We start from the raw sequence: 13,154 nt of genomic DNA on the forward strand, positions 1-13,154 counted from the left end.
ACAGCTGAAAACAATCTGGGCCGAGGAGGAGGGAGGTGGGGGGCGGTCGCATTGAGACAAGGTTTTTATAATTCCTACCCCCCATTCTCCTTTCTTGTCCTGTTACCTCCCCTCCCCTCCCTCTTCACGGTGCAACCAAACATAAAGAGTTCCTTTACCTATTGTCTCGTGTCTCTGCCTCACTGAGGTTCCTTTGACTAATTTGATGTGTGCGCTGATTAAAAAAGTAAACCTTCCTTTCTCCTCTGTTCAGCAGTGGTCGCCACACAGACCTTTTACTACCCCCCCCCCTCCCCAAATCTCTGGGGATGTTCATAAACACATCCTGCCCCCCTCCTCCTCCCCATGCCTTCTGCTTTATGATGGTGAGACAGTGAGAGGCAGAACTGCTCTCTCCCTCTACCTGGCCTGTCATGCCCCCCTCCTGCCACAACCGTAGCCCAGTGGGTCTCGAGGACTGACAGGGCTCTTGGTCCAGGGCTCTTGGTTCAGGGTCCAGGGCTCTTGGTCCAGGGCTCTTGGTCCAGGGCTCTTGGTCCAGGGCTCTTGGTCCAGGGCTCTTGGTCCAGGGCTGTGATGCAGGCCCAGCTCCCTCCAGGAGGCTGCGGTGCAGTATGGAGCATGTGTGGGGGGCGTCACGGTCACGTCCTCCGACCCCGGCCGCCTAAACTCAGCCAGCAAGCAGCCAGCCTCCAAACCGCACCCCACCACACCCCACCCCACCCCAACACCCCACCACACCCCACCCCACCACACCACACCCCACCACACCACACCACACCCCACCACACCCCACCACACCCCACCCCACCACACCCCACCACACCCCACCACACCACACCACACCCCACCCCACCACACCACACCACACCCCACCACACCCCACCCCACCACACCCCACCCCACCACACCACACCCCACCCCACCACACCCCAGCAGGGCTCTAAGCACCAGCTGGTTGTTTATTCTCCCTCAACCTGACAACAAAGGCAAACCTGATAGGGCCAGTCCACAGCAACAACAAAGCCCTTCACGATGCTGCTAATACTGATTATTGTTATTGTTACTGTTACGTGTATTGATTATGGTAAGGTTTACACAAGGGTTATTATGTGAAGTTTATTGGAGGGATATTGCACTTTTATGTCAAACTATGCAGTGTTTGAATGCTCTAAACAGAATTTCGTTGTTTTCTATGACAATGACAAATAAGTATTGAATTGAACCTGATAGGACTCTTCCAGTCTACAGCAACAACAAAAGTTGTAAAACAAAATCCCAGGCAATGAGGGTGTCACAATGCCCCTTAGTCAATGTTTGACTCTGAGACGTTTTCCCAGACGCAGGACTCCCTGTATGCAACAGCTATAATCCATTCTTAGCCTCCATAGGCAGGAAATATATCTCAAGCTCTTTAAAAATGGACTGAATTCCTTCTTTCAGACGTTCAGATTAAGGATAAGAAAAAAAACTTAAAATGAAATATGTTGGAATTCAAGTTAAACCACATGGAGCACGTACACATCGGACCTGGACAGGTTACAACATCGACTTAAATCTACATTTTATCTGTCTGGATTTTTTTTTCTAAATGCCTGTGCACAGATTGACTGCCTCCCCTTACACAACGCACAGTCACGCTAAGAGGAGGAGGAGGATTGAAATATAACCTGGACAAATAATGTCACCATTTTAATTAAAAATAACACAAAGCAGGCTGTCTTCTCCAGCTGGATTGATCGGGCCCTTCGTCCTGTCTGGGAAGGGCCAAGCAAGGATTCTGGGCGTTACGACTGTCAGAAGGAATCAAGCAGACGTAAGACTAATAAAGAGATCTGTCTTCAGAGATTACAAATAGCAGGGTTGGGGGTTGGAGAGGGATGGAGATCCAGTGGCCCTGCCCCAGCCCCCCTAACCCCCTGGCCCCCCTGATCCCCAGCCCCCCTGGCCCCCCTGGTCCCCAGCCCCCCTAACCCCCCTGGCCCCCCTAACCCCCTGGCCCCCCTAACCCCCCGGCCCCATGGCCAGCGCTGCAAGCCTGCTGTGAGATGCCGTCTGGCGTGAAGGTGGCTGAACACCAGAACAGTACGACAGAAAAGATCACAACTTGTCAAAACAGTTTTCAAAAACAAGATGTATTTGTAGTGAAATGATACACAGCCAACAACTGTTTCTTAAAAGCCACATTTTCTTCATGAAACCCTGGGCCGCAGTGGCAGCCCTGCTGCAGTAGCTGTGTGTGGAGGCAGACAGCGCCCCCTTCAGTCTGAGTTGAGGCTGAGGCAGACTCCCTGCAGCACCCAGTGGGAGATGTGCTTGGTGGTGAACAGGTCGGCCTCAAACACCAGGCCCACCCCCATGGCGTTCCTCCTCGTGGACGTGGTGTACACGGGGGTCTTCAGAGTGTTCTGAGACGCACGGACAAACACACACACAGCTCAAACACTGTCCACACGGCCTGCCGAAACCAGGGGGCTGGTGAGAGGGTGTGGGGGCGTGAGAGGGTGAGGGTGTGGGGGGATGAGAGGGTGAGAGGGTGAGGGGATGAGAGGGTGAGGGGGATGAGAGGATGAGAGGGTGAGGGGATGAGAGGGTGAGGGGGATGAGAGGGTGAGGGTGTGGGGGGATGAAAGGGTGAGGGTGTGAGGGGATGAGGGTGTGGGGGGATGAGGGTGTGAGGGGATGAGAGGGTGAGGGTGTGAGGGTGTGAGGGGATGAGAGGGTGAGGGTGTGGGGGGATGAAAGGGTGAGGGTGTGAGGGGATGAGGGTGTGAGGGGATGAGAGGGTGAGGGTGTGGGGGGATGAGGGTGTGGGGGGATGAGAGGGTGAGGGTGTGAGGGGATGAGGGTGTGGGGGGATGAGGGTGTGGGGGGATGAGGGTGTGGGGGGATGAGAGGGTGAGGGTGTGAGGGGATGAGGGTGTGGGGGGATGAGGGTGTGGGGGGATGAGAGGGTGAGGGTGTGGGGGGATGAGAGGGTGAGGGTGTGAGGGGATGAGGGTGTGGGGGGATGAGGGTGTGGGGGGATGAGGGTGTGAGGGGATGAGAGGGTGAGGGTGTGGGGGGATGAGAGGGTGAGGGTGTGGGGGGATGAGAGGGTGAGGGTGTGGGGGGATGAGAGGGTGAGGGTGTGAGGGGATGAGGGTGTGGGGGGATGAGGGTGTGGGGGGATGAGAGGGTGAGGGTGTGGGGGGATGAGAGGGTGAGGGTGTGAGGGGATGAGGGTGTGGGGGGATGAGGGTGTGAGGGGATGAGAGGGTGAGGGTGTGGGGGGATGAGAGGGTGAGGGTGTGGGGGGATGAGAGGGTGAGGGTGTGAGGGGATGAGGGTGTGGGGGGATGAGGGTGTGGGGGGATGAGAGGGTGAGGGTGTGAGGGGATGAGAGGGTGAGGGTGTAGGGGGATGAGAGGGTGAGGGTGCGGGGGGATGAGGGTGTGGGGGGATGAGAGGGTGAGGGGATGAGGGTGCCTCTTACCTGCAGTTTGAGGCGGTGTGCCTCTATGGGGATGACCTTGAGGATGGGCAGCTGCACCAGCAGGACTTTGGGCTTGCTCCTCACCAGACAGCCCTGCTCCACATCCCAGTCAGCACCCTCCAGGTACATCCCTGACACAAAGCACCCTGGGAAACGCCTCTCTCATCACTCACTAACAGATCACTGTGTGTGTGTGTGACAGTGTGTGTGTGACTGTGTGTGTGTGTGAGGCCTCACCCTGGCCCGGCCTCTCGTTGACCTCCTGCTCGGTGCAGTGCTGGGTGACCTGGGTGTAGAGGGTGGAGCGGTCCAGGGGCCAGCCGTTCCTCCGGCAGGTGGCCTGCACCAGCGCTGTCAGGTAGGATTCTGGGATCTGGAGTCCTGACAGCCACATAACTTTGGGCTCTCCTTCTTCCACCTGGCAAACACACAACGCACACACACACTGTCAGAAGGTGTATGTTTAAGCGTGTGTGTGTGTGTTTGTGTGGTGTGTGTGTGTGTGTGTGTGTGAGAGAGAGAGCGCGGCCCCACCCAGGTGCTGTACTGCTCGTGGCGTCTCCTGAAGTGGATCATCCAGTTCCCCAGGGACTTGAGCGTATCGGGGGCCAGCCTCCTCCAGATGGAGGGCAGCAGGCCGTTGAAGAGCGCTCGGGCCACCTCGTCCAGCTCGCTGCTCATCCCCACCTCGCCCGCCAGCGCCTGCCCCAACACCCCGCCCACAACACCACACCCAGGGGCGGAGCCAGGGGGGTCATCACTAAGCAGTGTCTTCACAATCATAGATTTACCGCAAGTCCAAGTGATTGAGCGAAAAGTGCATCACTCTTGCATTTACTTGTATTTTTGTATTATTGACTTTCCTTCATGACCTATCAACCGGCTGTGTGAGTGGTGGTTGTATGTATGGAGGGGGGGTGTGGTGTTTGCGTGTGACCCAGCGTGCGACCCAGCGTGTGGGGTCTCTCCTCACCCTCTGCAGCTCTGCCAGGGAGCGGCCCATGCGCAGCACCAGCCTGTTCCAGCGCTCCAGCTCCTGCAGAAGCACCACGGAGGTGGGCGACACCTCCAGGCCCATGCGCTTACGGATCACGTCCAGGTCAAAGGGAGCAGGCAGCTTGCTCTGGATGTCCCGGGCCACCTGGCTGATGTACTCGTCACGGCTGATGCCTCCGCCGGACTCCCCTGGAGGGGGGGGGGGGGAGGGGCTTAGGCTGTGTGTGTGTTAGTGTGTGTATATGAGTGTGTGTGTGTGTGTGTCAGAGGGCAGGGCTGTACCAGTCTGAGGCTGCAGGTCTATCAGGTGGGTCCACATGTCGCGGGCAGCCTGTGTGTAGTATCCTATCTCAGCGTTGGGGTGCAGCCCGAACACCTCCGGGGTGTTGGCCAGGGGCAAGGCCTCGATCTCCCCTGGAGAGGACAGAGCACACTGCATGAACCAGGCACGAACCAGGCACGAACCAGGCACGGACCAGGCATGAACCAGGCATGAACCAGGCATGACCCAGGCATGACCCAGGCATGAACCAGGCATGAACCAGGCATGACCCAGGCATGAACCAGGCATGACCCAGGCATGACCCAGGCATGAACCAGGCATGAACCAGGTATGAACCAGGCATGACCCAGGCATGACCCAGGCATGAACCAGGCATGAACCAGGTATGAACCAGGCATGAACCAGGCATGACCCAGGCATGAACCAGGCATGACCCAGGCATGAACCAGGTATGAACCAGGTATGAGCCAGGCATGAACCAGGCATGAACCAGGTATGAACCAGGCATGACCCAGGCATGAACCAGGCATGACCCAGGCATGACCCAGGCATGAACCAGGCATGAACCAGGTATGAACCAGGCATGACCCAGGCATGGACCAGGCATGAACCAGGTATGAGCCAGGCGTTTCCTCCATAAATACTTGACTCTCCATAACACTGGATACAGCAGGTATGCTGCTGTATGTGGTGTCATGCAGCGTGCTCGTCTCTCTGCATGGGAGCCCACTCACCAACGTAGTTCTCTTTGGGGCCGTCTGCAGGGATCTTGTAGTCCACTTCCTGGTTGTGAAAGAAGTGGAAGGGCTGGAAGGTGTCGAAGATGAAGTCACCCAGATACTCGTCCATGTAGACGGTCAGGATGCGGCGGTCGTAGCTGTCGATGGCGCGGCCCCCGTACATCACCTGAGAGCAGGTACAGCCCCCCCCCCCGGTCAGTCTGCCTCCTCACCTGAGAGCACTGCAGCACCGGGCTGATCATCGCTTTCATACCGTCCTTTCTATCAGCACCATTTGTTAATAGCCTTGGATGAATGGATCAGATCAATGAGGTCAAAAAGGGGATGAAAAAGTATGCAGGTGTCGGAGCCGACCTCTCCTATCAGGTACTTGAGGCTGCCCCAGGGAATCCTGCTGTCACCCTGGCTGTGGGCCTTGGTCAGGTAGGTGTCCAGAATCTCCATACACACCTGAGGAGACACACACACACACCTCAAACACCTGAGGAACACACACACACACCTCAAACACCTGAGGAGACACGCTCACACACCTCAAACACCTGAGGAGACACGCTCACACACCTCAAACACCTGAGGAACACACACACACACCTCAAACACCTGAGGAACACACACACACACCTCAAACACCTGAGGAACACACACACACACCTCAAACACCTGAGGAACACACACACACACCTCAAACACCTGAGGAACACACACACACACCTCAAACACCTGAGGAACACACACACACACCTCAAACACCTGAGGAGACACGCTCACACACCTCAAACACCTGAGGAACACACACACACACCTCAAACACCTGAGGAACACACACACACCTCAAACACCTGAGGAACACACACACACCTCAAACACCTGAGGAGACACGCTCACGCCATACACACTTCCAGAGTCCACTGTCACAGTTTGAGAATGTGTATAATACACCAAAATATTTGAAATATTTTAACGAATATGTGAATTCTGTACAGACTCTCAAAATGTCATCTAGACGTCTTTCGCAAGTCGTTTTGTGGGTGAACTACTCGTCCTCTGTCTCTTACCAGGAAGTCCGACTCGTTGAAGTCGTAGGACACGTTCCAGCCGATCTTGCCGTACTTGCGCCTCTCCTGCACCACGGCGTGGAAGAAGGCCAGCACGTACACCAGGCTGCGGAAGGCCGGGTGGGGGCACGTCATCAGGCTCTCATGGGGGATCTTGAAGAAGGTGGCCCGCATGTTCAGCTTCAGGCCGTTAGGAGGCTCCGTTACCACCTGATCAGCCAGGGGGGGGGGGGGGGAGGAGAGAGAGAGAGATGAAGGAGAAAGGGTGAGCGAGAGAAAAAATAACACAAAATTAACATCAAACATGGCCAAAGCAGCAACTGTTAACTATTGATGAGGTATACTTTGATTCAGCAGGGCTACAATACAGATTGTTTAGGTGCCGGGACACCTCGGCAAGTATTCAGCCTGTGTGTGTGTGTGTGTGTGTGTGTGTGTGTGATCTGAGCTCTCGTCCACCTTGAGGGACTTCTGCAGGATGCCGATGGGGAAGTCTCCAATGGGGTCTGTGGTGAGCCACAGTCTGAAGTCTGGATGGGGCTTGGTCACCCTCTCCAGGGACTTCTCCAGGTCCTTCAGCCACCTGACCATCAGGTGACAGTTCTGCAGCATCAGCCACTGGCCCCGCGACACCGCCGTGTCCAGCAGCTGCAGCGCCACCTGCAGGACGGGAGGAGAGCAGGCACTCAACAACATCACTCTCCTGGAACTGCAGCGCCACCTACAGGACAGGAGGAACATCACTGTCCTGGACCTGGAGCTATCCTCAGAGGCAAGAGTCCCACTGAGAAGATGCATGGATTTTTCACGTCATAGAAATGACATCATATATTTGTATCTTATTGATATAAATGTTTTGAGGGGTATTTTGTGTCTGAAAGGCACAACAGCTCCACTGTTGTGATGAGTGATGATCCCCTGTGCTACCTTCTCCTGGCCTTGCCCCATAGCCAGGAACTTGAGGCGGTTGCCCCCGAAGCCGGACCTCTCGGCCAGCTTCATAAGGTCGCTGGCCGGGTCGGAGCCGGGGCTGAGGATGAACACGATGGGGGAGGTGGGGCTGCTCTGCTCGTAGATGGCCTCGAAGCTGATCACTGGAGGCTGCACATACCTGAGGGGGAGAGGAGGAGATGAGGGAGAGGAGAGAGAGGAGAGAGAGGAGAGAGAGGAGGGAGAAGAGGAGAGGAGGGAGAGGAGAGCAGGGAGGAGAGGAGGGAGGAGAGGAGAGAGAGGAGGAGAGAGAGGAGGAGAGAGAGGAGGAGAGGAGAGAGAGGAGGGAGAGAGAGGAGGAGGAGGAGAGAGGAGGAGAGGAGAGAGAAGAGGAGGAGAGGAGAGGAGGGAGAGGAGGAGAGGAGAGAGAGGAGGAGAGGAGAGAGAGGAGGAGAGGAGAGGATGTTATCAACAGGGATAGATAAACACACACATCACAGTAGTCTGTGGAGTCCCAGCGTGACTGCGTCCTAGCGTCCTACTTCTCTCCCATGGTGGAGGCGACGTAGTCACTGACGGAGCGGTACACCCGGTCCAGGCGGAAGCAGCGCAGCAGCAGAAGCTTCTGGAAGACTGTCAGGTTGTCTTTGTACTTGCAGGGAAACGGAGCCTGTTCTGGGCTGTCCAGGTCATACCACTGCAGCCAGGAGAGAGGAGGGGGGAGGGGAGGAGGAGAGGAGAGGGGAGGAGGAAGAGATGAGAGGGGAGGAGAGGAGAGGGGGGGAGGGGAGGAGGGGGGAGGAGAGGAGGAGGGGGGAGGAGCGTTAAACCCTCATGAGCTTCCCCTCCTAAGGTGACCAGCAGGGGTCACTCACATTCTTCCACTCAGTGGGGTTCTTCTCCACGTCGTCCGGCAGAGAGCCAAACTGCTCTGGGAAGAGCTCGGCCAGCCTGACCACGTCCTCCCAGCCCTGGTCAGCCAGCCACGAGCACGGCTTCCTGCTCTTACTCTTCTCCAGGGACAGGTTTCCTGAGGGGGGAGACAGATATAGTTATTTTATGCCAGTAAAGAACTTTCTGAATTTGGGAAAGAGAAGAAGAGATGGCAGGGAGAGCGAGAGGGAAAGAGACACTGTCAGAGAGACAGTGAGAGAGAGACAGACACTGTCAGAGAGACAGGGAGAGCGAGAGAGAGAGATAGACACTGTCAGAGAGACAGGGAGAGAGAGAGACAGAGACAGAGAGAGAGAACTGAGTCACCTTTGAGGAAGAACTCGAGCTCTGTCTGTGGTGCTCTGCCTTCAGGCTGTTCGATCTTGATGGTCAGGTTGAAGGAGAACAGCAGCTTGTGTCGTTCAAACAGGCCTGGGGATCACCCCGTCAGTTCAACACACCAGCCAAGAGCATGTCATCATCACGGAACGATCATGTGTTCCTTTAACACTCTTTCATCCAAAGCGACATACAGGCTGATTTGAACCTCTTGATCTGGGCTTAAATGCTCTACCCTCTGAACTATACACACTCGACGGGCAAAAACACACTCCCAAAAGTTGAAACCAGTGACATCATCTCTGAAACCCTTCCTGAACGCCTGGTCATCATAACATTACCACCTTCATAACATTGTGACCCCGCGACCCTGTGTGACCCCTGACCTGTGACCCCTGACCTGTGACCCCTAACCTGTGACCCCTAACCTGTGACCCCTAACCTGTGACCCCTGACCTGTGACCCCTGACCTGTGCAGCCGTAGTTGTAGACGTTGTGGGTGAGGGTGTCCATGATGCTCTTCAGCCTGCGGGGCAGGATGGAGTCAGGGAGGGACTTGCGCAAGGAGAAGTCAAACACCTCCAGGTAGGAGGCCAGGGAGTACTGGTACATGCTGTTGACCAGGGCCATCTCCGCCAGCACGAAGAACAAGATGGCGCCCCTCTTGGCCGCCGGACGGTAGCCATCCCTCAGCTTGTCGATGTCCGCTGACGTCTTCTCCGCTAGGCGGAGCTTCTCAAACACCTGGACCAATCACACGCCACCACGACACATCAGCACTCCAGAGTACAGCTGGAGCTGTGCTGTGTTCAGCCCTGGTCCTCAGGGGCCCCTGTCCTGCATGTTCCAGATGTTTCCCTGCTCCGACACACCTGGTTCAGACGAACGGGTCGTTACGAAGCTCAGCAGAAGCCTGGTAACGACCCGTTCATCTGAACCAGGTGTGTCGGAAGAGGGAAACATCTGGAACATGCAAAGACCAGGGGCTCCCTGAGGACCAGGGCTGAGAACCACAGATCTCGAGGTCTGGAGACCTCCCTCTCTGTCCCCCCTCCCTCCCCCCAGACGTGCTCCCGGCCCTGGGGTGAGCAGACTGACCTCGCTGGCCTTGCTCTTGGTCTCCTCCAGGGTGTACACCAGCTCGGTGTTGTCCAGCATGTTGCCGGTGGAGGTGGCCAGCTCTCGCAGCAGGGAGTCCTCCAGGTCCTTCAGCAGGCGCTTGTTGTCGCTGGTCTCCAGGATCAGACGCTCTCTCTGCTCCTCCAGCTCCCGACGCTCGAACCCCACGATCACACTCAGGAGCTGCTCCTCCAGGCCCTTCAGGGTGACTGGGACACACACACACACACAGTCAGACACACAGTCACACACACACACACACACAGTCACACACACACACACACACACACACAGTCACACACACACACACACACACACACAGTCAGACACACAGTCACACACACACACACACACACACACACAGTCAGACACACAGTCACACACACACACACAGTCACACACACAGTCAGACACACACAGTCACACACACACACAGTCAGACACACAGTCACACACACACACAGTCAGACACACAGTCACACACACACACACAGTCACACACACACAGTCACACACACACAGACACAGTCAGACACAGTCACACACACACACACAGACACACAGTCACACACACACAGTCAGACACACACCTCTCTTCCCCACATAACCAAACCCTCCCCAGCCCCTAAACGTCCCTGTCACCCAGAGCCTCCAGTACCAGTGTAGTTGATGACCATGGCCTTGCCGAATACAGATGGGGAGTATCTGGGGTTGGCCAGCTTGGTGTTAAGGTACAGCTTGAAGTTAGGGTCGTAGTCCACCTCCTTGTCCCCCAGCACGATCACCTGCCGCCCCTCGGGGCCCTTCACGTTCTTCTCCAGCACGTTGTCGATGACGGGGTCGATGTTCTCGTCCACGTCCTGGAACAGGAAGGGGAAGCCGTACTTGATGGCCATCTCCAGCTGCTTCAGGAAGTCTGGGTCGTTGAAGGACGAGATCTGAGGAGAGACGTCCACCGTCAGTCACCCCGGGGGGGACAGGGTTCTACCCCGCTAGCTGGGTAAGAGTGTGCAGCATTATGGAGGGCATGGGTTTGAATCCCTGCACGTCCTCCATGGTGAGCCTGCTTTATGGAACAGGCCCCTGGTGCTCGTGGAGGCACCTTGAGGTTGTTCTTCTCCTCCTTCTTCTTGATCCAGTTGAGGGCCTGCTGCTGGGGGTCGATGCACATGGGGAAGCGGCTGGCCCTGGTGGTCAGGATGCCGTTCTGGACGGAGAGCTCGTCTGGAGGAAGACCCTCTGACCCCCACCTGGACACACACACACACAGGTCACACACACACACACACACAGGTCACACACACGCACACACCCAGGTCACACAGACAGACACACACCCCCCCTCCCTCACCTGCTGATCTCCACCTCGTCGGTGAGCAGGCTCTCCACTCTGAAGGGCCGGCTGAGGGGAATGTCTCTCTCCAGCACGTCCTTCTCCCACACCTCGTACACCATCTGGATCCTGAAGTCCCAGCTGAACGCCCCCTCGTAGCTCAGGAAGGCTGCTGAGATCAGACAGTCTCCCAGCAGGCGCACACGACGCTCCTTCAGCTCCACCAGGTCCTCCGTCCACCTGGGAGTGGGAGCAGGAGGGGGAGCAGGGGGTGGAGGGGGAGGAGCAGGGGGAGGAGCAGGGGGTGGAGGGGGAGGAGCAGGGGGAGGAGCAGGAGGGGGAGCAGGGGGTGGAGGGGGCGCAGGGGGAGGAGGAGGAGCAGGGGGAGGAGGGGGAGGAGGAGGAGCAGGGGGAGGAGGAGGAGCAGGGGGAGGAGGAGGGGGAGGAGCAAGAGGAGGAGGAGCAGGGGGTGGAGGGGGAGCAGGGGGAGGAGCAGGGGGAGGAGGAGGAGCCGGGGGAGGAGGGGGAGGAGCCGGGGGAGGAGGAGGAGCAGGGGGAGGAGGAGGGAAGGAGCAGGGGAGGAGCAGGGGGAGGAGGAGGAGCAGGGGGAGGAGGAGGGGAGGAGCAAGAGGAGGAGGAGCAGGGGGAGGAGGAAGGAGGAGCAAATCAAGATAAAGATTAGACTAAAACCTTCATCCTCGCACTGCGAGACACGTCCTATACAAACACACACACGCGTCTCACCGCTTGTTCTCGGAGCCCAGGCCAGAGATGAGCTTGTCGGCCGCTATCAGTCGTCGCTCCATCAGCTCTGCCTCCTCCTGCAGCAGCTGTTTCTCCGACATGGCGTCGCTGTACTTGTCGCTCAGCGCACCCAGCTCCTTCTGGATGGTGGCCAGCTCAGTCTGGATCCGCTCCAGCTCCCTCTTGCTCTGGAAGAAGTTCTTCTCCAGGCGCGCCACCTTGGAGGCGCAGAGAGGGGGGAGAGAGACCGGAAGATCACAACCATCAGACTTTCAAGTGGCTTGGGTCACACATTCTGTTTGACGGCCGCATCCTCAGTAGTTAACCAAGCCGCCCCCCCCCACAGCCCCCACCTTCTCTCTCTTGGGCTTGATCTCCTTGGCCACGTCACAGTAGCCCATCACCGCCTCCACGAACTTTAGCATCCCCGAGCCGGCCTTGCTGATGGCCTGCATCTCCTCAAAGCTGGTGTTGAGGCTCCTCAGGAAGCCTGGGGGAGGACAGAGGAGGATAGAGGACAGGGGAGGACAGGGGAGGATAGAGGACAGAGGAGGACAGGGGAGGACAGGGGAGGATAGAGGACAGAGGAGGATAGAGGAGGACAGAGGAGGATAGAGGAGGACAGAGGAGGCCAGGGGAGGACAGGGGAGGACAGAGGAGGACAGGGGAGGCCAGGGGAGGACAGGGGAGGACAGGGGAGGACAGGGGAGGACAGAGGAGGACAGGGGAGGACAGGGGAGGATAGAGGACAGAGGAGGATAGAGGAGGACAGAGGAGGCCAGGGGAGGACAGGGGAGGACAGAGGAGGACAGGGGAGGACAGGGGAGGATAGAGGACAGAGGAGGATAGAGGAGGACAGAGGAGGCCAGGGGAGGACAGGGGAGGACAGAGGAGGACAGGGGAGGCCAGGGGAGGACAGGGGAGGCCAGGGGAGGACAGAGGAGGCCAGGGGAGGACAGAGGAGGACAGAGGAGGCCAGGGGAGGACAGAGGAGGACAGAGGAGGACAGAGGAGGACAGAGGAGGCCAGGGGAGGACAGAGGAGGCCAGGGGAGGACAGAGGAGGACAGAGGAGGCCAGGGGAGGACAGAGGAGGCCAGGGGAGGACAGGGGAGGACAGAGGAGGACAGGGGAGGCCAGGGGAGGACAGAGGAGGCCAGGGGAGGCCAGGGGAGGACAGAGGAGGCCAGGGGAGGACAGAGGAG

General features: G+C 57.6%; 1 protein-coding gene across 1 annotated transcript in view; it reads right to left on the bottom strand.

The window, feature by feature from the left end:
- Nucleotides 1-2,122: 2,122 nt before the first annotated feature.
- The window catches only part of dnah10 (dynein axonemal heavy chain 10), a 34,840-nt gene continuing 23,808 nt past the window's right edge, over nucleotides 2,123-13,154 (bottom strand). Inside the window, exons 59-79 of the mRNA XM_084695048.1 lie at nucleotides 12,304-12,440; nucleotides 11,951-12,168; nucleotides 11,225-11,446; nucleotides 10,976-11,123; nucleotides 10,532-10,811; nucleotides 9,853-10,082; nucleotides 9,225-9,498; nucleotides 8,743-8,847; nucleotides 8,358-8,512; nucleotides 8,025-8,179; nucleotides 7,480-7,663; nucleotides 7,012-7,212; nucleotides 6,553-6,762; nucleotides 5,849-5,944; nucleotides 5,489-5,660; nucleotides 4,754-4,885; nucleotides 4,449-4,660; nucleotides 4,010-4,177; nucleotides 3,713-3,893; nucleotides 3,476-3,621; nucleotides 2,123-2,408 (exon numbers count right to left, since the gene is read on the bottom strand). Coding sequence (XP_084551174.1) covers nucleotides 2,262-2,408; nucleotides 3,476-3,621; nucleotides 3,713-3,893; nucleotides 4,010-4,177; nucleotides 4,449-4,660; nucleotides 4,754-4,885; nucleotides 5,489-5,660; nucleotides 5,849-5,944; nucleotides 6,553-6,762; nucleotides 7,012-7,212; nucleotides 7,480-7,663; nucleotides 8,025-8,179; nucleotides 8,358-8,512; nucleotides 8,743-8,847; nucleotides 9,225-9,498; nucleotides 9,853-10,082; nucleotides 10,532-10,811; nucleotides 10,976-11,123; nucleotides 11,225-11,446; nucleotides 11,951-12,168; nucleotides 12,304-12,440 — 3,773 coding nt within the window. The 3' untranslated portion in view covers nucleotides 2,123-2,261. The remainder of the gene's footprint in view (nucleotides 2,409-3,475; nucleotides 3,622-3,712; nucleotides 3,894-4,009; nucleotides 4,178-4,448; nucleotides 4,661-4,753; nucleotides 4,886-5,488; nucleotides 5,661-5,848; nucleotides 5,945-6,552; nucleotides 6,763-7,011; nucleotides 7,213-7,479; nucleotides 7,664-8,024; nucleotides 8,180-8,357; nucleotides 8,513-8,742; nucleotides 8,848-9,224; nucleotides 9,499-9,852; nucleotides 10,083-10,531; nucleotides 10,812-10,975; nucleotides 11,124-11,224; nucleotides 11,447-11,950; nucleotides 12,169-12,303; nucleotides 12,441-13,154) is intronic.

Source organism: Hypomesus nipponensis, chromosome 28 (genome assembly GCF_054491055.1).
Source record: "Hypomesus nipponensis isolate SF chromosome 28, ASM5449105v1, whole genome shotgun sequence".
Taxonomy (NCBI): Eukaryota; Metazoa; Chordata; class Actinopteri; order Osmeriformes; family Osmeridae; genus Hypomesus; species Hypomesus nipponensis.